The 22,315-nt window shown below is 40.6% G+C and overlaps 1 protein-coding gene across 1 annotated transcript in view; it reads right to left on the minus strand.

Annotated features, from left to right (window-relative positions):
* Positions 1-22,315, minus strand: part of LOC142660962 (receptor-type tyrosine-protein phosphatase beta-like) — a 76,559-nt gene that overhangs the window by 4,814 nt on the left and 49,430 nt on the right. The window contains exons 25-36 of the mRNA XM_075838076.1: positions 21,463-21,600; positions 17,795-18,002; positions 15,391-15,509; positions 12,003-12,087; positions 10,958-10,993; positions 10,398-10,491; positions 9,273-9,363; positions 8,633-8,706; positions 7,947-8,081; positions 7,307-7,426; positions 5,121-5,284; positions 2,299-2,434 (exon numbers count right to left, since the gene is read on the minus strand). Coding sequence (XP_075694191.1) covers positions 2,299-2,434; positions 5,121-5,284; positions 7,307-7,426; positions 7,947-8,081; positions 8,633-8,706; positions 9,273-9,363; positions 10,398-10,491; positions 10,958-10,993; positions 12,003-12,087; positions 15,391-15,509; positions 17,795-18,002; positions 21,463-21,600 — 1,400 coding nt within the window. The remainder of the gene's footprint in view (positions 1-2,298; positions 2,435-5,120; positions 5,285-7,306; positions 7,427-7,946; positions 8,082-8,632; positions 8,707-9,272; positions 9,364-10,397; positions 10,492-10,957; positions 10,994-12,002; positions 12,088-15,390; positions 15,510-17,794; positions 18,003-21,462; positions 21,601-22,315) is intronic.

Here is a 22,315-nt window from a genome sequence, read left to right on the forward strand (position 1 = left end):
TGCCCCTATATACAAGAATATAACTACTATAATACTGCTCCTATATACAAGAATATAACTACTATAATACTGCCCCCTATATACAAGAATATAACTACTATAATACTGCCCCTATATACAAGAATATAACTACTATAATACTGCCTCCCATATACAAGAATATTACTACTATAATACTGCCCCTATATACAAGAATATAACTACTATAATACTGCCCCCTATATACAAGAATATAACTACTATAATACTGCCCCTATATATAAGAATATAACTACTATAATACTGCCCCTATATACAAGAATATAACTACTATAATACTGTCCCCTATATAGAAGAATATAACCACTATAATACTGCCTCCTATATACAAGAATATAACTACTATAGTACTGCCCCTATATACAAGAATATAACTACTATAATACTGCCCCTATATACAAGAATATAACTACTATAATACTGTCCCCTATATAGAAGAATATAACTACTATAATACTGCTCCTATATACAAGAATATAACTACTATAAGACAGCCCCTATATACAAGAATATAACTACTATAATACTGCTCCTATATACAAGAATATAACTACTATAATACTGCCGCTATATACAAGAATATAACTACTATAATACTGCCCCTATATACAAGAATATAACTACTATAATACTGTCCCCTATATAGAAGAATATAACTACTATAATACTGCCTCCTATATACAAGAATATAACTACTATAATACTGCTCCTATATAGAAGAATATAACTACTATAATACTGCCCCCTATATACAAGAATATAACTACTATAATACTGCCTCCTATATACAAGAATATAACTACTATAATACTGCCCCTATATACAAGAATATAACTACTATAACACTGCTCCTATATACAAGAATATAACTACTATAATACTGCCCCCTATGTACAAGAATATAACTACTATAATACTGTCCCCTATATACAAGAATATAATTACTATAATACTGCCCCCAATATACAAGAATATAACTACTATAATACTGCTCCTACATACAAGAATATAACTGCTATAATACTGCTCCTATATACAGGAATATAACTACTATAATACTGCTCCTATATACAAGAATATAACTACTATAATACTGCTCCTATATACAAGAATATAACTACTATAATACTGCCCCTATATACAAGAATATAACTACTATAATACTGCCCCTATATACAAGAATATAACTACTATAATACTGTCCCTATATACAAGAATATAACCACTATAATACTGCTCCTATATACAAGAATATAACTACTATAATACTGTCCCCTATATACAGGAATATAACAACTATAATACTGCCCCCTATATATAAGAATATAACTACTATAATACTGCCCCCTATATACAAGAATATAACTACTATAATACTGCTCCTATATACAAGAATATAACTACTATAATACTGCCCTATATACAAGAATATAACTACTATAATACTGCTCCTATATACAAGAATATAACTACTATAATACTGCTCCCTATATACAAGAATATAACTACTATAATACTGCCCCTATATACAAGAATATAACTACTATAATACTGCCCCTATATACAAGAATATAACTACTATACTACTGCCCCTATATACAAGAATATAACTACTATAATACTGCTCCCTATATACAATAATATTACTATAATACTGCTCCTATATACAAGAATATAACTACTATAATACTGCCCCTATATACAGGAATATAACAACTATAATACTGCCCCCTATATATAAGAATATAACTACTATAATACTGCCTCCTATATACAAGAATATAACTACTATAATACTGCTCCCTATATACAAGAATATAACTACTATAATACTGCCCCCTATATACAGGAATATAACTACTATAATACTGCTCCCTATATACAAGAATATAACTACTATAATACTGCCCCCTATATACAAGAATATAACTACTATAATACTGCCCCTATATACAAGAATATAACTACTATAATACTGCCCCTATATACAAGAATATAACTACTATAATACTGCTACTATATACAAGAATATAACTACTATAATACTGCTCCTATATACAAGAATATAACTTCTACAATACTGCCCCCTATATACAAGAATATAACTACTATAATACTGCCCCTATATACAAGAATATAACTACTATAATACTGCCCCATATGGACAGGGTTATAACTACTCTAATATACATAAACAAATATATATCATTACACCTTGATCATAGAAAATCATCAATTGATTAGGTTTAAGACACTTACTTCAGTTTGCACCATTAATATCCGGTGCATTCTGAGATCATAAATTACTCCATATACGTCTATTCGGTCTTCTGTTTCAATTTGCTTTATAATACGATCAAGTGCTATTAAAGTGCCAGTTCTGCCCACTCCAGCGCTATGGAAAGGAACAGCAGCAGTACACCACATTAGACCATAAATTACACAATGAAGATTTTTCTTCACACATTTACTATAAAGTTCAAAATGCTTTGGAAAACAGAACATAAGATTTCAGTGAATGTTAAAAAAAAAAAAAATGAATACTTGATACTTTGTGCACATTTTTATCTATCTTCTGACTAGTCATAGATATAGAAGCATCCAAAATCAATGGAAACCCCAACAGCATACAGTAGCTCGGAGATGTGGGAATTTCCAAGCTATGACTTATTTGAATACATATGGTCGAACGTATCCACAGGTCCCCCTGCACCCGGCGTATGCCACAGGGGTGTTCTTTTGCATACGACAGATCGGTATAGTTTTTTTTTTTAACTTTTGAGGAAAGCATAGTCTGCTGGACCTTCCTGTACTCAGAGATAGAGTAAAGAAACGTATACCGCGCAGTATATCTTTTTATTACAATGGAAGTCAATGGGAGAAATATGCCACTGTATACGTATTTGCCGCCCATGTTAGAGTGCCAGTTCTTTAGTATATACTTTATAAAAAAAATGCTAGGTAGAAATTGAGAGGATTTTGGAGGAAGAACCAGGGTTGAATTGAAGTCTGTACAGGTGCCTGGACAAGACATGGTGTGCTGGGCTCCCTACCTTATTTGCGTGGAACGGGTACAGGATGAAAAAAAAACCAGACTGGTGAAAAGTGAAAAATATACCACTGTAATATCTTAACCCCTTGAGAAATAGGGCAATTTTAGCCTTGATAAGAATTTGTTGTTTTTTTTTGCCTCTTTGCATTCCGATGGTCACAACTTTTTTTTTTTCTTATTGATATAGCTGTATGAGGCTTTGTTTTAGCAGAACAAGTTGAACTTTATGTGCTATTTCTTGGCACATACGCATTAGCATTTAATTTATTTTAAATATTATTTGGCTAAAATGCTGAATAAAAGCAATTCTGTTGCAGTTTTTATAATTTATTTTTTTCGCTATACACCTATCATCATAAATTATGTTAAATTATTGGACTGGTTGTTACATTAGCATACTAGTCATCAGTCAGCGAGTGGATAAAATATTACAAACAGTAATAATCTTTCTATAACTTCGATAGAGTGCCCAAATAAGAGTACTATCCATTGTTCCAACAATACCTCCGTATAGTGCCAAATAATCCCATCATACAAATCCCAAATAATAATCATCCTGAGGAGGGTGGTGGAGGCTCCCCCAATAGTCCACGGCCAACCTATACGATTTTAAATTTGTAAACCAAAGCTACACTTAGGGATTTGAGAATCTGGTGACAGAGCCTCTATCTCCTATTGCATGTGATCGGCGCTGCAATGTAGAGAACAGTAACGTGTTTGTTTTTTTTTTTAAAACTTTCATTTTTGGCCAAGTTATGAGCTATTTTATATATATGCAAATGAGCTTTGAAATGGACAACTGGGCGTTTTTATTTCGTTATGTCCAACTGGGCGTGTATTGTGTTTTTAACTGGGCGTGTTTATGTGTATGATGCTGACCAATCAGTGACCAGTCAGCGTCATACACTCATCTCCATTCATTTACAAGCGGCACAGCGTTCTTACTAGAATGATGTGCAGCCAGATACTCAAGTGTCCTGATAATGAATACACATGAAATCCAGCCTGGACGTCATGTGTACTCAGAATCCTGACACTTCTGAATCTTTTCTTTGAGATTGCAGCAAGCCACTCGTAATCTCTTGCTGGAAATCTCAGAGAAAAGAGTCAGAAGTGTCAGGATTCTCAATACACATGACGTCCAGGCTGGATGGTCATGTGTATTCATTATCAGGACACTTGATTAACGTTAATCTCTGTGTCCTGATAATGAATACACATGACCATCCAGCCTGGACGTCATGTGTATTGAGAATCCTGACACTTCTGACTCGCAAGAGAAACAAAATCTCGTTTAGCTCTGTAATCTCGCGAGATTTCGTTTCTCTTGCTGCAATCTCAGAGAAAAGATTCAGAAGTGTCAGGATTCTGAGTACACATGACGTCCAGGCTGGATTTCATGTGTATTCATTATCAGGACACTTGTGTATCTGGCTGCACATCGTTCTAGTAAGAACGCTGTGCCGCTTGTAAATGAATGGAGATGAGTGTATGACGCTGACTGGTCACTGATTGGTCAGCATCATACACATAAACACGCCCAGTTAAAAACACAATACACGCCCAGTTAAAAACACAATACACGCCCAGTTAAAAACACAATACACGCCCAGTTGGACGTAACTAAATAAAAACGCCCAGTTGTCCATTTCAAAGCTAATTTGCATATATATAAAATAGCTCATAACTTGGCCAAAAATGAATTTTTAAAAAAAAACAAAACGTTACTGTTCTCTACATTGCAGCGCCGATCACATGCAATAGGAGATAGGGATTTGAGAATCTGGTGACAGAGCCTCTTTAAATAATTTATGTCAGGATGGGTTTTCCAGTTTCAGAAAATATTGTGGATTGGATGAGATTAATTAAAACAATAAAAAAGGGACACCCAGAGCAACAAGGTAGGTATTTACTGGAATTTTCCAAACTTGAATAATGACAGCTAGAATTTCTTTGGTCGCTTTGCACCAGTTTTTATAGTTCTCCCCGTACACGTGAAGATTCCTCAATATCTAAGCCTTGCACGTACCTGCAGTGAACCAGTATAGGGGAATTTAATGGGTAGCAATTTGCTGCGTATTCACGGACTAAATTCCTAAACTTTATCAGATCACTGGTTGTCCTGGGAACGCCATGGTCTGGCCAGGCAGTAAAGTGGAAATGCCGTACTTGTTTACTCTGTTTGGTTTGCATCTAAAAGAGAAAATAGAAGATAATATTACACTGATGATTTCTAACTTTGAAGATCATAAATAAGAAGCTGCACACAGGAGAATATTCCCAATAACAAGCTATTAAATTCAGGCTTTAACTCTTGGACAATACGGACAGCGATTTCTTGCCAGGTATACACTACTGTTTTTCACAGCCCTGATTCCATGAATGTATGTCCTCTCATGTTTCCCTTCAAATCCCCTCATAGCATGCATGAACTGAAACAATTAATTTTATCCTTACTACTTATATAAATTTTTTCCTGAGAGGAAACAGAAGTAATGATAATATATGCAGGTTTTCAAGAACCAAGAGCTTTGAAAACATTATTCAGCCATCTGTCCGTGACAATTAAATTACCATTTTCTCAGAAGAAATACCTGTGAATATACATTTAGATAGAGCATATTTACAATGATGGTGACTGAAGAATAAGCCTTGTAAAGTACGAGCTGTCAGCAAATCTTTTGTCTATTTTGAAGGATTGTTAGAGTAAAGCATCAGTAAAACTTAATTTCTAAACTTGAAACGCTGTAAATTTTGTGCAAACAGTCAAGGAACGTTTAACGTTTTTCATTAATTCTATTAACCTTGTAATGGGAAATTTCAAAAGTAATGACAAACCTAAGAACCACTCACAAGATGGTTTTTAGTACATTTATTTTCATATTGAAGTACATGGATGTAACAGTGATTGGGAGGATGTGCTGTTCATGTAAAAGAAGGCTCACAATTGGTATTTTTTGGAGACTCCACTTAAAATACATGTCCTCCTGGAAGTGTACGTATAAATTGGCAAATGGGCACACAGGAGAGCTGACAGATCCTCTATACTACACCACACAGGAGAGCTGACAGATCCTCTATACTACACCACACAGGAGTGCTGACAGCTCCTCTATACTACACCACACAGGAGAGCTGACAGATCCCCTATACTACACTACACAGGAGAGCTGACAGATCCTCTATACTACACCACACAGGAGAGCTGACAGATCCTCTATACTACACCACACAGGAGAGCTGACAGACCATCTATACTACACCACACAGGAGAGCTGACAGCTCCTCTATACTACACCACACATGAGAGCTGACAGATCCTCTATACTACACCACACAGGAGAGCTGACAGATCCTCTATACTACACCACACAGCAGAGCTGACAGATCCTCTATACTACACCACACAGCAGAGCTGACAGCTCCTCTATACTACACTACACAGGAGAGCTGACAGATCCTCTATACTACACCACACCTGAGAGCTGACAGATTCTCTATACTACACCACACAGGAGAGCTGACAGATCCTCTATACTACACCACACAGGAGAACTGACAGATCCTCTATACCACACCACACAGGAGAGCTGACAGCTCCTCTATACTACACTACACAGGAGAGCTGACAGATCCTCTATACTACACCACACCTGAGAGCTGACAGATTCTCTATACTACACCACACAGGAGAGCTGACAGATCCTCTATACTACACCACACAGGAGAGCTGACAGCTCCTCTATACTACACCACACAGGAGAGCTGACAGCTCCTCTATACTACACCACACAGGAGAGCTGACAGCTCCTCTATACTACACCACACAGGAGAGCTGACAGCTCCTCTATACTACACCACACAGGAGTGCTGACAGATCCTCTATACTACACCACACAGGAGAACTGACAGCTCCTCTATACTACACCACACAGGAGAACTGACAGATCCTCTATACTACACCACACAGGAGAGCTGACAGATCCTCTATACTACACCACACAGGAGAGCTGACAGCTCCTCTATACTACACCACACAGGAGAGCTGACAGATCTTTTATACTTGAAAAACAATATACTTTCATGTACACTATTTGCTGACCATCGACACAGGTGTAAATGTTAGATCTACCTGAAACTAAATGTTGGTAACGCATACTCAAACTTTATGTCTCTCTGAGGTCTGCTCCATCTAGAACAAAGTCTGGTACTCACATTTACTAATGTGAAATCCCTAGTTGCCCAGTCCGGAAGAATGTTTTCATCAATCATGGATATCGAAAGGTTACCATAAATCTTAGCACTTCGCTGGGGCCAGTATTCTTCGCATTTCACCTAAAATATCATAAGACACAAAATATTTACCCATTTATTTTGCGTTGCTTATATAATGTCAACATATGCTACAGTGCTGCATGTACTTTAAATAAAAAAGTAATTATACTAGTGACAAAGAATATGCAGCGGTTCTGTAAACTCATCTTTAGCAGCCTTGTAATCCACAAGCCAGCCATGTTGACAAGTAAGCTAACAACCATAACAATGAAAAAGAGTATGTATATAGGCATAATATAATAATATCTAATGTTACTGGCTTCTAAAAAAAAATGTATATCAAGGAATATTTGCAAAGGTACGCTCATCTATGTGAAATGGGCAAGCTGATTTGGGGTTCTATTAATTCATTGTAGAAATTGTAGACCGAGCAGATGATATCTATTTATGACTTTTGGCTAAGCTCATAATATGATTGGATACGTATATTTAAACCACATATCTATATACCGCTATATATTCTAGTAATCAAGTGCATCTGGCACTTATACTAAGGTAAGTTCTATTACATCATTTTTACCTTTCCGAGTTCAACACATTTGGTGAGCATAACAATGGCCTGAACATCTTTTTCCCATATCATACGCCAGAAATCATCAACAGTCCTTGGTAGGGGACCCTGTGCTGCAATAAACTCTTGTGGAAAACTGTAACCCTGAAAAGGACAAGCAGAGTAACACATGCATATGATTTTACTATAGATTTAAAGGTAAGGCAAGTAACTGGTTAATATTTTTGAAGATGATGCTACGGAACAATGTAAAATATGGACCGAGAACCTAAAGTGCAACATTATGACAACCTTTTTGTTCATGAACGTGTTTGAGGTGTCACAACCCTACCCGTCATACATCTTGCTAATCACTCTATTTCTCTACAACGTCACTGCTCAAATCAGCTACCCCATACAATGCTCCCCATGTGCAACAAGTATCTTAACATGCAGACAACTGCAAAGCAACGTGCGAGAAATATGGAAACTCAATCATAACATTTCACGTGTCATTTAAGCGGCTCTGTCAGCATGTTACAGCTACATGTTTGTATTCCTAGAAGCCAAAATGGCACAAAGAAATGTTGCCATTTGGCTAATAGGATCGCTGAAAGAATAAAGAGAACTCTTCTTCAATAGTCCGCTTTATTTATGAGAGTAGCGCTACCCCCCCCCCCCCATTTATATTTTGATCGAAGTTTAAAGATGCTTACGGGAATATAGTTTGCATTAATGTAATCTTCTGTGAGGTTCCCCAGACTGGACAATTTAACACGAGTGGCATCATCTAGTGAGAAAAACAGACACAACATAGAGATATAAACACACAGAAGTGAATGTTGACATTTTAATAGTAAGCTCTTTTGCAATATGTTGGATTTTCTTCTATTTTTTTTGTTCACTAATTAAAATTTCAAAGCATTACATTTTTATCTAGTCATCAAAAAAACCTCAGGAGTGGAAAGAATTGCCAATTCGCTTTTTTTATTACAACTCAAAATTTTACTGGTTTTTAATATTGGCGCAGCAGGATATGAACGATGGAGATTGTGCAGCTTTTTAGAATATTTCATTTTGTGACGCACAGAGTTGTTGTCACTTCCTTACCTCCGTAAAGGAGGGAATAAGTGCTGAGATTTTGGTTTGTTCACACATGGCAATTCATTGTAGACATTTCTGCAATAATTCCATACATCTGAAAAGGGTTTTTTATAAATCCATGCACATGCAGCAGAAAAAAACAACACAATTCACATGTATGGAACAAAAATTTCTGCCGCAAATCTGCAACGTGTGATCATACCCTAAGTTAGAGGAACAAAATGTATAATGGTTAGTTTTACACATACTCACATGGCAACACATTGGTGTATCGGTTCTTCTCCTTATTCTCTAATTTCTCAGAAGCTAATTTACTTTGTCTAATGCCAACAGGTACTAATTTCTAAAGGAAAAAAAAAAAAGCGAAAACCACAAAAAAAAAAAAAAAAGTGTCAGCTATTAATTCATATTACCCAAGCAAAAAACAAACATGAAAAACAAAAAAATAATATAACACTTGGAACTGTAAAAATAATCACAGGGATGTACGAATCCTGGAGTTTCTGTTCTTTACTACGTTGATTAGTTTGTGGTGTAGGCTGCTTCACATTCTCTAACAAGGTGCATGCTACTGATCAAAAAACATTAACCCCTTGGAGACGCAACCATTTTACGGATTATCAAATTGTGCAGTAGAAATTACAGGTTAACTTTATTCTATTGGTCGATACGATTATGGAGATACCAAATATATATATAGCTTTTTTTTTAAAATGTTTTACCACTTTTATAGGGAGCTAAGGTGACCTAAAAACAGAAGTTTTTGGTGTTAATTTTTTTTTTCTTGTACAGCGTTCACCGAGCGGGTTAAATAATGTTATATTTTAAGAGTTCAGACTTTTACGGATGCGCCCATACCAGTAATGTTAACTTTTATTGTTTTAACATCACTTTAGGGGGAAAAAAAAATGGGAAAAGATTGTTTTCGTTAACTTTTAATATAGATTTTTTTTTGTACATTAAAAAAAAACCTTTAACCGTGTTTTGCTTTATTTAGAAGTCCCCCTAGGGGACCTAAACCATTGGCGGGGGTCCGAGCACTGAGACCAATCGCTAGAACGAAGCAGCTGAAGCGCTTGTGTGAGCGCTCAGCCGCTTCGTGTCTGTTCGGCTTTTTCCGGAAAGCCGATGTATCGGAGTACGGACTCATAGACTTTCTATTGAGTCTGTACACGGATACATTTATTTCCGGAAAAAGCCGAACAGAAACAAAGCGACTCAGCGCTCACACGAGACCTTCAGCTGCTTCATTCTAGCGATTAGTGGGGGTCTCAGTGCTCGGACCCCCACCAATCAACACTTCTGACAAGTTTAAGAAGTCTTGCTTGTAATTACAAAATGAATCTATAGGTGGCACCACTGTCTGAAAACACTTACCTCATACTCTTCACTAAATCCCAGATTAGAGTCCGCTTTCTGCTTCGCAAAATGACTAATAAAACTAGCAGTACTCATGGCCGGAGGAATTCTCCTGTGAGGAGAATAGAAGATGAATCAAAATCATGACAAATTTTATTAAAAATAAATAATTCCATACATATTCAAAAAATGCTAACTTAATTTTTTTTTTTTACTTTATGGGGAATGTTCGAATAAAGTTATTTAAATCACAGCAATATGTAAAATTCAACGGATTTATACTGTTCTCCTAAATTTTTCCATAAATTGTATATTTAGTGACTAGTGAAATAATGTATGTGACAAACATGCAATAAACTATATTTAACTTCTTGCTATCTGTACTATTCAGACAGAATTATTCTTTTTTTTTAATTGAGTTTTATTTTTGCTTTAGGAACAATAACACTTCAATTTGCCTATGTTTGTAATTTTGTACATTTAATTTTCTTTATAAATATTTGTCCACGGAGAAACTTTAGATCAAAATAAATACTTTATATTGTCATATACATTCCAAAATATAACAAAGAACTTACGGTGGAAGTGGGACATCGGATTTCTTCTCTCCTTTCCTGTAACAAATAAAAACATCTATGTACATGTGTACAGTCCAGAAAATATTCAGCACCTAGGATATCACCAGAGGGATTACAGGGAAACATGTGTCTAGGCAACGGAGCTCAGCTGTGGAGCAATTGGTGCCATTCCTCCCTATGGGATGTTGCATCCATTGCCCTGTGGAGCCAGCGCTCAGGGCCCTTGTTAGCACTAGGCGGACCTGGGCAGATGTCAGGATTGTGTGTGGTGGGTCCATGGTGAACTAGATAAATATGCTCTACGCGTTTGTATAACCGAGGGTTGGGTAGAAAGGGGGCCCACTGCGAGTTTCTCCCAAGGGCTGCATACACCTGGTGCCGGGCCTGTGGTGGTACCAGAAAATAATAATAGTAATGGCCATACATACTATTTTGACAATAGATTTGCACGGTAAAGGAGAGCAAGATCACCACCCAGCAGCAGCAGTGCCGGCGTAGGGAAGGTTAATGATTGGGCCGAGAAAACCATGTAGCATTCAGTGATTTAAATGCGCTACTTTGTGGGGTCTGGCCCAGGTAAAAGAAATCCTTGAAGATCTTGTCAACCACTTCAGATCTGCCAAGTCAGATATAGCCATCAGCAATGGAAGGCAATGCACTGCTGCCACCTGCTGGTCTCAAAGATGCATATCATAAAAATGCTTTTGGTAAAACGGATAGCGTATACCCACATTAAAATGATTGTAAATAACGTTACTATAAGAAATTGCATTAGCACCACATGACTTTTAAGCGTCTCTTTTTGCCTTTACCAAAAACTCCCTGTAGCCTGCGCTCTCCATCCCCCCCTTCTTCAACACAAAGTCATTGCGAACAAGAATTCTTTCATAGTGTTCAAGCTAAGCATCCCCATGGCTCAATAGGGGCAGAATGAGTTTCGTTTTTCAGGTGAAGCATGCCTTTAAGCAATGTGTTCAAATGACAGACACATTTTAGCATGCAAATGAGTTATATATATGCCCGTAAAATTTAGAATGACCCTTACCTTCTCAACTTCCAGATAAAAAATCCTACTAAAGCGATAACAAGAACACCAAGAATACTTCCGACTACAGCTCCAATAATCATTGCTAAGAAAAAAACACAAAAAGGTCAGCCACGATAACCTACGCCAACATAGTACATACCAGTATAATACATACGTCTTGTTATTTTATGTTTCCACATAGAAACTTCTGATATAATTCACATTGTAAAGAGAATCTTTCCAAAACCAACTAGAACAAACTAGAACTTTTTTACAGTTTAAGGCCCCATGCACACGACTGTAGAATTTGTCTGCAATTACGGACCAATTCACTTCTATTGAACACGGACACTTTCCTGTATATTTGCGGGAAGGTGTCCGGGCCGTAGAAAGCCTTCGCAAAAGATAGGACATGTCCTATCTTTTGCTTTTTACGATCCGTGCTCCCATGGCCGTGTGTATGGGAGCACGGACCGAAAATGTGGATGGCTGTCTGCGGCCGGCCGTGCCCATAATCGCGGACCGAGATTACGGGCACGGCCGTGTGCATGAGGTCTAAAGCGTATTGGTCATCAGAATATGCGGCCCTATTTAACAGCAGCATACTATAATAACAGGTCCTCTAGGCTATTAACACAAACGGCACCAAAATACATTGTGCCTTTGGTTAATAGCTGCTGACCGCCGAGTATCTGCATGTATACACAGAGGCCAGCAGTCATTACTGAGGGAGGAGGGGACAGGGGAGCCGCTCACTCATATTCCACCGTATTCATGAGGTCTGTGTATTATTTCTTACCGGCTATTAACCGAACTGCACACAATTTTTTTTGTGCCATTTGCAATGATAGCACCTGTTATTATAATATGCTGTACTGAAACAGGGCAACATATTCCGATTTGCTTTAAAAGGGGTATTACGGTTTTAGTGCATGAAAGGCTATTAAAATGTATACAAATTTTTCAAAATACTTTCCGTATCAATTCCTCATAGTTTTTAAAATCTCTGCTTGCTGTCATTCAATGTGAACCATAATTGTTTCGTTCCAGAGGAATCTGTCCTGGTCATGTCATAAGCACGCAGGTGCAGGGCTCGTTACAGTACAGTTGTCAGAGCTCTGTTTTATAATGAGTCATGCAGCTGTGTGTCCATCACAGGAGCTGGACAGATTTGATCCATATAGTGCATTGTTGAAGATTAAGCTGCATGTTTACAGGTACCTTCACGAATGTACTGTAATAGGGGAAGTTGGAAAACCTTGGCTATAATGTTTCAGTAAAATTGCAAAAAAACAGCCATGACAATATTTCCTTCTTTAATACTTCTTGCAATTCATTTTTTTGCAATAAATTTACTTTGTAATATATCCTATCAAGGGAAAGTGACATATTTCTCACCTTCCAGCAGCCTATTGTCCCCCTTTCCCTTCCTATAGGTATCTGTAAATGTTCAAAAACCTCCTCAGTCACGAAATCGAAGACAGGGGGGAGGAAAAAGGAGGGGAAAAGAGAAGAGAGGAGGGGAAAAGAGGAGAGCGGAGGGGAAAAGAGAAGAGAGGAGGGGAAAAGAGAAGAGAGGAGGGGAAAAGAGGAGAGAGGAGGGGAAAAGATGAGAGAGGAGGGGAAAAGAGGGGAGAAGAGGGGAAAAGTGGGGAGAGGAGGGGAAAAGAGGAGAGAGGAGGGGAAAAGAGGAGAGAGGAGGGGAAAAGAGGAGAGAGGAGGGGAAAAGAGGAGAGAGGAGGGGAAAAGAGGAGGGGAAAAGAGGAGAGAGGAGGGGAAAAGTGGGGCGAGGAGGGGAAAAGTGAGGAGAGAGGAGGGGAAAAGTGGGGAGAGGAGGGGAAAAGAGGGGAGAGGAGGGGAAAAGTGGGGAGAGGAGGGGAAAAGAGGAGAGAGAAGGGGAAAAGTGGGGAGAGGAGGGGAAAAGTGGGGAGAGGAGGGGAAAAGTGGGGAGAGGAGGGGAAAAGTGGGGAGAGGAGGGGAAGAGTGGGGAGAGGAGGGGAAGAGTGGGGAGAGGAGGGGAAGAGTGGGGAGAGGAGGGGAAAAGTGGGGAGAGGAGAAGAGGGGAAAAGTGGGGAGAGGAGAAGAGGGGAAAAGTGGGGAGAGGAGAAGAAGGGAAAAGTGGGGAGAGGAGAAGAAGGGAAAAGTGGGGAGAGGAGAAGAGGGGAAAAGTGGGGAGAGGAGAAGAGGGGAAAAGTGGAGAGAGGAGAAGAGGGGAAAAGTGGGGAGAGGAGAAGAGGGGAAAAGTGGGGAGAGGAGAAGAGGGGAAAAGTGGGGAGAAGAGAGGAGCGGAGAGGAGGGGAAAAAGAGCGGAGAGGAGGGGAAAAAAGAGCGGAGAGGAGGGGAAAAAAGAGCGGAGAGGAGGGGAAAAAAGAGCGGAAAGGAGGGGAAGAAAAGAGCGGAGAGGAGGGGAAAAAAAGAGCGGAGAGGAGGGGAAAAAAGAGCGGAGAGGAGGGGAAGAAAAGAGCGGAGAGGAGGGGAAGAAAAGAGCGGAGAGGAGGGGAAAAAAAGAGCGGAGAGGAGGGGAAAAAAGAGCGGAGAGGAGGGGAAGAAAAGAGCGGAGAGGAGGTGAAAAAAAGAGCGGAGAGGAGGGGAAAAAAAGAGCGGAGAGGAGGGGAAAAGAGAGCAGAGAGGAGGGGAAAAGAGAGCGGAGAGGAGGGGAAAAGTGGGGAGAGGAGGGGAAAAGTGGGGAGAGGAGAAGAGGGGAAAAGTTGGGAGAGGAGAAGAGGGGAAAAGTTGGGAGAGGAGAAGAGGGGAAAAGTTGGGAGAGGAGAAGAGGGGAAAAGTTGGGAGAGGAGAAGAGGGGAAAAGTTGGGAGAGGAGAAGAGGGGAAAAGTTGGGAGAGGAAAAGAGGGGAAAAGTTGGGAGGGGAGAAGAGGGGAAAAGTGGGGAGAAGAGAGGAGGGCAAAAGTGGGGAAAAGAGGGGAGAGGAGGGGAAAATAAGAGCGGAGAGGAGGGGAAAACAGGGGAGAGGAGAGGATGGGAAAAGAGGGGAGAGGAGGGAGATGCAGCTTCTTACTAAATGTTTCAGTGAAACAGCATGGGACGAAGAGGGAAGGGGGAGCAGTAGAGGGAGACATCTGATTGTCTTAGATTACAGCTCTCACATCACACCAGGTAGAGGCCGCCCACTCGGCAAGCAAGGAGAAAGAAAATGTCTGTTTACAAAAACCAGCAGAAGGCTCAAAAATACAGCGGTTAGACACAACATTTTTGGTTGCGCTACATCTAATATACATTTACAGCTACCTACGGCGTGATTGTGATTGCTTTGGTTTTTGTTTTTTTTTTAACAAGTACGCTTTCCCAAATTGGTTTCATAATATTTGAAAAGCCTTGTAGCCCAAGGAGGCAGAATCTAAAATATGTAGTTCAGCTATCGTAGTAACCACTACTCTAGGAAACTTACCTATATTCTCTATAGTATTAATAGGTCCATTAAAAGGAGCAAAAGAAAATATAGACTCCTTTGGCAAAATCCTCCCAGTTTCGTCACGAGCAAGTGAAGTAAAACCTGCAATGCTAACCCTAGGTAGAGATTTCAGAAAAAAAACGAAATAATTAAAAACATTATGCAAACATGACTAAGGCCTCATTCACACGACAGGGTTTCCCGGCCGGGTGCCGGCCGTTCATAAATCGGCCGGCACCCGGCTGCATTAGGAATAATAGACCCCTAATGGGGCTATTCACACGACCGATTTTTTGACGGCCGGGAAAACCGGCCGTCAAAAAATAGGACATGCTCTATTCTCGGCCGGGTACCCGGCCCCCATAGAAGTCTATGGGGCCGGGTAATACACGGCCATCACCGGAATGTGTCCCGAGTGATGGCCGGGTTTTCCGTCGCTTGCGCTCTATCTCCTCCTCCTCACAGCGCAGAGTGCATGTGAGGAGGAGGAGTTGATGCCATTCGGACAAATGGCTGTGCGCTGTACACTGTGTGGCAGGGCCGGGGTGTACAGCAGGTGGAAGGGAGCGCTGCGCTGGCTCCCTTCCCCTGCTTGTTTTAAAAGCGCCCTGGCCCGGCGACACCTTCCATGGCGCCGCTAGCAGCTGCTGCTGCTGCGGCTGCTACTACTGTAGCGACGCCACTATAGCAGAGCAGGGAGGTATCTCCCCGCTCTGCTATGTGCTAGCTCCATTTTAGCTCCCTGAAGGAGCGGAATCCCAGTGTGTTCGGGGATTCCGCTCCTGGACAGAGCGCTTGATGTCTCTGTCCATATCTGGGCAGTGACATCAGGGGAAACTCCTGAAGCGGAATCCCCGAACACATGGGGATTCCCCTTCAGGAGTTGCCGCTGATGTCACTGTCCAGATCTGCCCGGCCCGGAACGAATGCAAAAATAATGCAAACCGGCCGGGAAAAATGGCCGATTTTACCGGCCGATACTCGGGCTCGGGCGGGACCCGGTCGCGTGAATCCCGCCTAATTATTTAATTACTGGGTTTCCAAAAACCACTTGTTACTCAGGCTTCCTTTAAAAGATATGTCCACCTTTGCATATATTTAAATATCTCATGTAGATAATAGGGTATTAGTGGAGTACGAGTCATTGAGATCCATGGGAAATTTCACACGTCATTTATCAAAATATAATATTTTTCTGTGAAACTAAAGGTCTATTCAGACTGTGCGGTCAAAATCGACTCAAAAACCGCAGCAAAACACAAAAAGTATAAATTGCATAGAGTATAAGACTGTGTTCACATCAGCAATGCTTTCTGATGAGGGGTTTCCGACTGAGCTTTCCGTAGGGGGAACCCCTCAACGGAAAGGCAAATGGAAACCTTAGCTTCTGTTTGCATCACCGACTGTGCCATTGATTCCATCAAAACAATGGTGACAAATGGAAACCAGTAGCGAAGTTTCCGTCACCATTGAGATCAATAGTGATGCAAACGTAAGCTAAGGTTTCCGTTTGCCTTTCCGTTAAGGGGTTCCCCAGACGGAAAGCTCAGACGGAACCCCTCAACAGAAAGACAACGCTGATGTGAACAGGCCTTAATGCACAAAAACGTATACCAAAATGGTACTATTTGGTGTAGGTTTGTCCCATCGGGGGGAAAAAAATGGCTTAAAAAAAATAAAAAATTACAAAAAAAATAAAAAAAAGGCACGGTGAAAGGAGCCTAAGGTTCTGTTCACATGTACAGCATGCCTTCTGTTTAGAATGAAAGCCACTTCGCTCTGTCATGGATCCTATTGACTAACAATGGGATCGGTCAGAATTTCTATTGTGGTATTCCTCGATTTGACAGGATGAATAGCACTACATGCAGAACTATTCTTCTAGTCAAACCTGACAAAAATTGCGATGGAGGTTGCGAACGGAGCCTCTGATGCAAGTGTGAACACAGTTATACTTACTGCAAAACTGCTTTCCAAACCAACAGTAATCTGCAGGCAGGCACCTGAATCCTATTGACTGTGTATTTCTGCTGAATTGAATGCAACCCTGCAGAGTTCCCATGGCCATGCGCAGATGTGGTGGATTCTGCAGGGAAAATCTGCCACAAAGTACACTACAATGCAAGTGAATGAGGTTTTACAAAACCCTAATCACTTGGCGGAAAAAAAAAAAAAATTACCCAGGAATTTAGGGATGATTTTAAACCGTTACAGATTTCTTTTTAGATTTTGCCATCAGATTTGCAATTGTGGATTTGCGGCCATATTCGCAATTGTCTGAACATGGCAATTGGTAACTCAAATTTGTGAAGGAAGTTATTTAAGTAATAACATTCCCATATCTTATAAACCGGTAAAGCTACGTTCCTGTAATTAGTAAAAAATAAAATGGGAAGTTTACCAATATGTGGATAAAGGTTCCAGAGGTTGATTTCGATAAGGTGAGCTCACAGAGTCATCTCCAATACGCACTGATTTAGTACCTGCGCGACCTGACCTCTGTGAAGTTTTTCCCTCCGAGTAGATGATGTTTGAAACATATGCATTGGTGGTCTTACTCTTGAAATCACTGTAGGTCTTTATCAGATCATTTGCAGATGGTTTAGTACCTTGAATTGAAGAAGAAAATAGTTTTACAATGTCACATGTGCTAAGTGATGCTCTATGAATAGTTACGGACTATACAGTTTAACACCATTTATTTTAAGCTTGGCCAAGCTTAAAAGAAATGGTGTTAAATTGTATATGGCATGCAGGCTGCACCTATACTTTACACATAACTGATGTCGCCATACAGTACACATAAGTAGTGATATCGTTTGTGGTGGTCTATGGCCATAAAGGGATTAGAGCGTACATCCCTCGTGGTCTAGGGCAGTGAAGTGGGAAGTCTCACTTAGGCTATGTTCACACGGGGTATTTTGCCGAGTTTTTCGACGCGGAAACCGCGTCGCAAAACTCTGCAAAAACGGCCCGAAAACGCCTCTCATTGATTTCAATGGGAGGCGTCGGCGTCTTTTTCCCGTGAGCAGTAAAACTGCCTCGCGGGAAAAAGAAGCGACATGCCCTATCTTCGGGCGCTTCCGCCTCTGATCTCCCATTGACTTCAATGGGAGGCAGAGAGAGCGTATTTCGCGCTGTTTTATGCCCGCGGCGCTCTATGGCCGCGGGCGAAAAACGGCGTGAAAATCGCCGCGAAAATCGGCGTGCAGGGAGAGGAATATCTGCCTCAAACTTCCAAACGGAATTTTGAGGCAGATATTCCTCCTACAAAATACCCCGTGTGAACATAGCCTTAGGGTTGTCACGATACCAGAATTTGGACTTCGATACCGATACTTTGTGTAGTATTGCGATACTCGATACCAAAACAACACTTTGCCAACAATAATAATAATTAAAGAAAAGTTCTTCCATTTTCTGATGTGAGGCGCGAGGTGTGATGAATTTTGAACCTCCATTACCTTACATTAATAGTAATTAACCCCATCATCTTTCTCAGTCATAATTAACAACATTGGGTTTATGTGTGAGGTACATGATTGGGTTAATTAGTATTAATGTGAGGCACATGGAGGTTCAAAATTCATAATACCTCGTGCCTCATAATAATAAGGGCTTATTCAGACGAACGTAAACTACGCGCGTGCAACGCGCTTGATTTTCACCTGCGTTGCCCGTAGCTATATTTGTCAATGGGGCCGTGCAGACATGGCAGCGTTTTTTGCGCAGCGTTGCTCCGTTGCCAAAAACTCACGACATGTCCGTTGATTCAGCGTTTTCAACGCATCACGCACCCATTGAAGTCAATGGGTGCGTGAAAACCACGCATGTCGCACGGAAGCACTTCCGTGCGAACTGCGTGTTTGCACAGCAGCTGTCAAAAGGATGAATGTAAACAGAAAAGCACCACGTGCTTTTCTGTTTCCGAACATCCAAACGGAGTGTCTTTGCGATTAGCGAACCCCGACAACCGAAGCTAACTTCACCGGGTTCGGCCAAACTCGTTTTGGCCAAACCCGGCAAAAAAAATTCCGGTCCGCGACGTCGGGAGACATTCACTGTGCATGGTGCTGAAAGAGTTAAACTGTTTCAGCACCATGGACAGTGACTTGCGATCCCAAAATACATGAACCTGTAAAAAAAACCGAAGTTCTAACTTACCGATTACGCCTGTCTCCTTCCTGCAGTCCGACCTCCCGGGATGACACTTCAGTTCAAGTGACAGCTCCAGCCAATCACAGGCCAAGCACAGGCTGCAGCCAATCACAGGCCAAGCACAGGCTGCAGCCAATCACAGGCTGCAGCGGTCACTTGGACTGCCGCGTCATCCAGGGAGGTGGGGCCCGATGTCAAGAGAGGCGCGTCACCAAGGACGCGTCACCAAGGCAACGGCCGGGAAGTTCTCGGTAAGTAGGAACTTTATCTTTTTTTTTACAGGTTTTTCGCTGTTGTGTTCGGCATTCACTGTCGAGGGTGCTGAAAGATTTAGCTCTTTCAGCACCTTGGACAGTGACGGGCGTCGACAAGCCTCATCTCTATGATGCCGGCTGCGCGAAAATCACGCAGCCGCGCATCAGACACGGATGACACACGCAGCTGTCAAATGGTTTTTGCGCGCGCAAAACGCCGCGTTGTTTGTGCTCGCAAAAACGCAACGCTCGTGTGAATCCAGCCTCAGTGAAAGAAAGCAGTTTTTATTTTATTTTTTGACAGCGTAAACATTATAAATGCTATAAATTTGTTATTACGATCGCGACGATATGTGTATATTTTATGTATTGAGACTTTTATTTTATTGTAAAAAAAAAAGTGTGTTTTTTTTAGTTAACATTACTTTATTTTTGTACTTTTTATTTTTAAACTTTAATGTACCGGCATATATCTATATACTGATAGTACACGAGCAGTTGTTTGAACAAAGCTAAGTATTCCCTAACAGGAAATATGGTCGTACAGCCCTGGGGTCCTTCAATGGACCCTGGGCTGTCTGCCCATATATGGTATGTCACTCGATCGCATCACAGGGATTCCCCGTGACGCGATCCAAAGGGCATCCCCCCTTCTCATATTCTCCTTGAATGATGAGGTCAGCTTTGATTGCAGCATTCAAGGGAATAGTGGCAGAGATAAGCGGTTTGTCTGATCTCCGCTGTTAGATCGGGGCTGCGACTGTGTAATGCAGCCATTGCCCCGCTCCTGACAATAAGTGTGTGCGCGTGGTCAGCATGATGTGATGTGACCGGTGCTGCACTAATGAGCGGCGGCGCAGGCACTGAAGACAGAACATGGGGGTGTTTTGCAGTGCACCCACCATGTTCTGTCTTCAGTGCCGGCCGCATCACATCATGCTGACTGCGCACGCACACTTGTCAGGAGCTACAGCCCCGCTCTAACTACATTCATGTGTTACATGTGTTACAAAACAGTATTGAACCGTTTGAGGGTGCACGCCATCGAAATCGTATCGATATTTCAATGCATCGTGCAACCCTAGTCTCACTTACATTTGATTAAATTTATTCATGTATAAAATTCTGTGCTGAATAATATCATAATACATCTTTGTGAAGAGTGACTTTTTTGTAACAGTAAATGCCAAAACCTGGCATAAACTGCATGAGGTAGCACGGTGGCTCAGTGGTGAGCCCTGTTGCTTTGCAGGGCTGGGATCCCGTGAGTTTCCTCTGGTAAAAAAAATATACTGATAGGTTAATAAGGAAATTTAGATTATGAGCCTCAATTGGGACAGGGGCCCATGTGAGTGATGAACTTCTCTAAACAGCGCTGTTGGCGCTGTATAAATTTAAAATAAATAAAAATTGTGGGCAATTCTGAGAGGTATAAATATATACACAGTCATCTCCCCCTAGTGGTGGTGGTTGACCACAAACACGCTGTATAGATATACAATCGGGGACTGGAGAGTATGAATGTAGACCGCTAACCTTCTATAATAAATTGTTTTAAAGTGTTTTTCAACATATTGACCCACAAATATTTTAGCCCTTATATGGAAAATCATATAAAAAAAAGTAACTTATAAAGCTTCTATTACAGGTATCTTACCATTTATATTTGATACAATTACAGCATAAGCTTTAATAGGTCCATTACTAGCATCAAACTCATAAAAAGTAAAATCAAAGTAGTTATAGGAGGGAGGACTTATGGTTTCAATTACCGGGCCTATTGGATCAGGAGGTGCTAAAAAAGAAGAAAAGAGAAAAAAAGTCAGAGTAGTTTCTGTTATATCTGCTAAAACAACATTGTAAAGATTATTACATGGTATTATATATAAAACTTAAAGATGTTCTACCATTTTTACAAACTTTTTCCTATATCTTATTAGGGAATTCAAAGTTAATAGAGGGGGGTCCTCTGTTCAGGATCCTGATCTCTTGGCGAGACTGCAGAACGGTTACTTATATAGTCTCTCTCTTTGGAGGACCAGACCTGTCCTGTCCTTGCATTACACACACAACACATTGATATGAATAAACACTGTGTAATGCTTAATTTCCCCTGTGGTGGCGCTGCAGGGAAATTGAACACTTACTAGCAAGTTTCTCCACAGATTACAACCGATCGCTGGAGGTCCCAGCAGGAGGACACTTTGTGATCAGATAATTGTCAAGGGACCGCCTAACAAGTAGTGATTGTCCAAAGCAGACAAATATAAAAACATTGATAGTACAATATAGTTGATCGTATGAAAATATGCTATTGCTTTAAAATGCAAATTTTCTTCTTGGATCATATGGGCAATTCCATGTTCCTACTGTTTGTCTATGTTCCTTACCTGGTCTAGTAGGTAAGGATAGTGGATTCATACACTGTGATTAAATATATAGTCTGTCAACAGTTAGGAGCTCAGGATGCCAGACACTTGCAACCTAATTTTCCTGTGGCGTGTGGGAGG

Source organism: Rhinoderma darwinii, chromosome 9 (assembly GCF_050947455.1).
Source record: "Rhinoderma darwinii isolate aRhiDar2 chromosome 9, aRhiDar2.hap1, whole genome shotgun sequence".
NCBI lineage: Eukaryota > Metazoa > Chordata > Amphibia > Anura > Rhinodermatidae > Rhinoderma > Rhinoderma darwinii.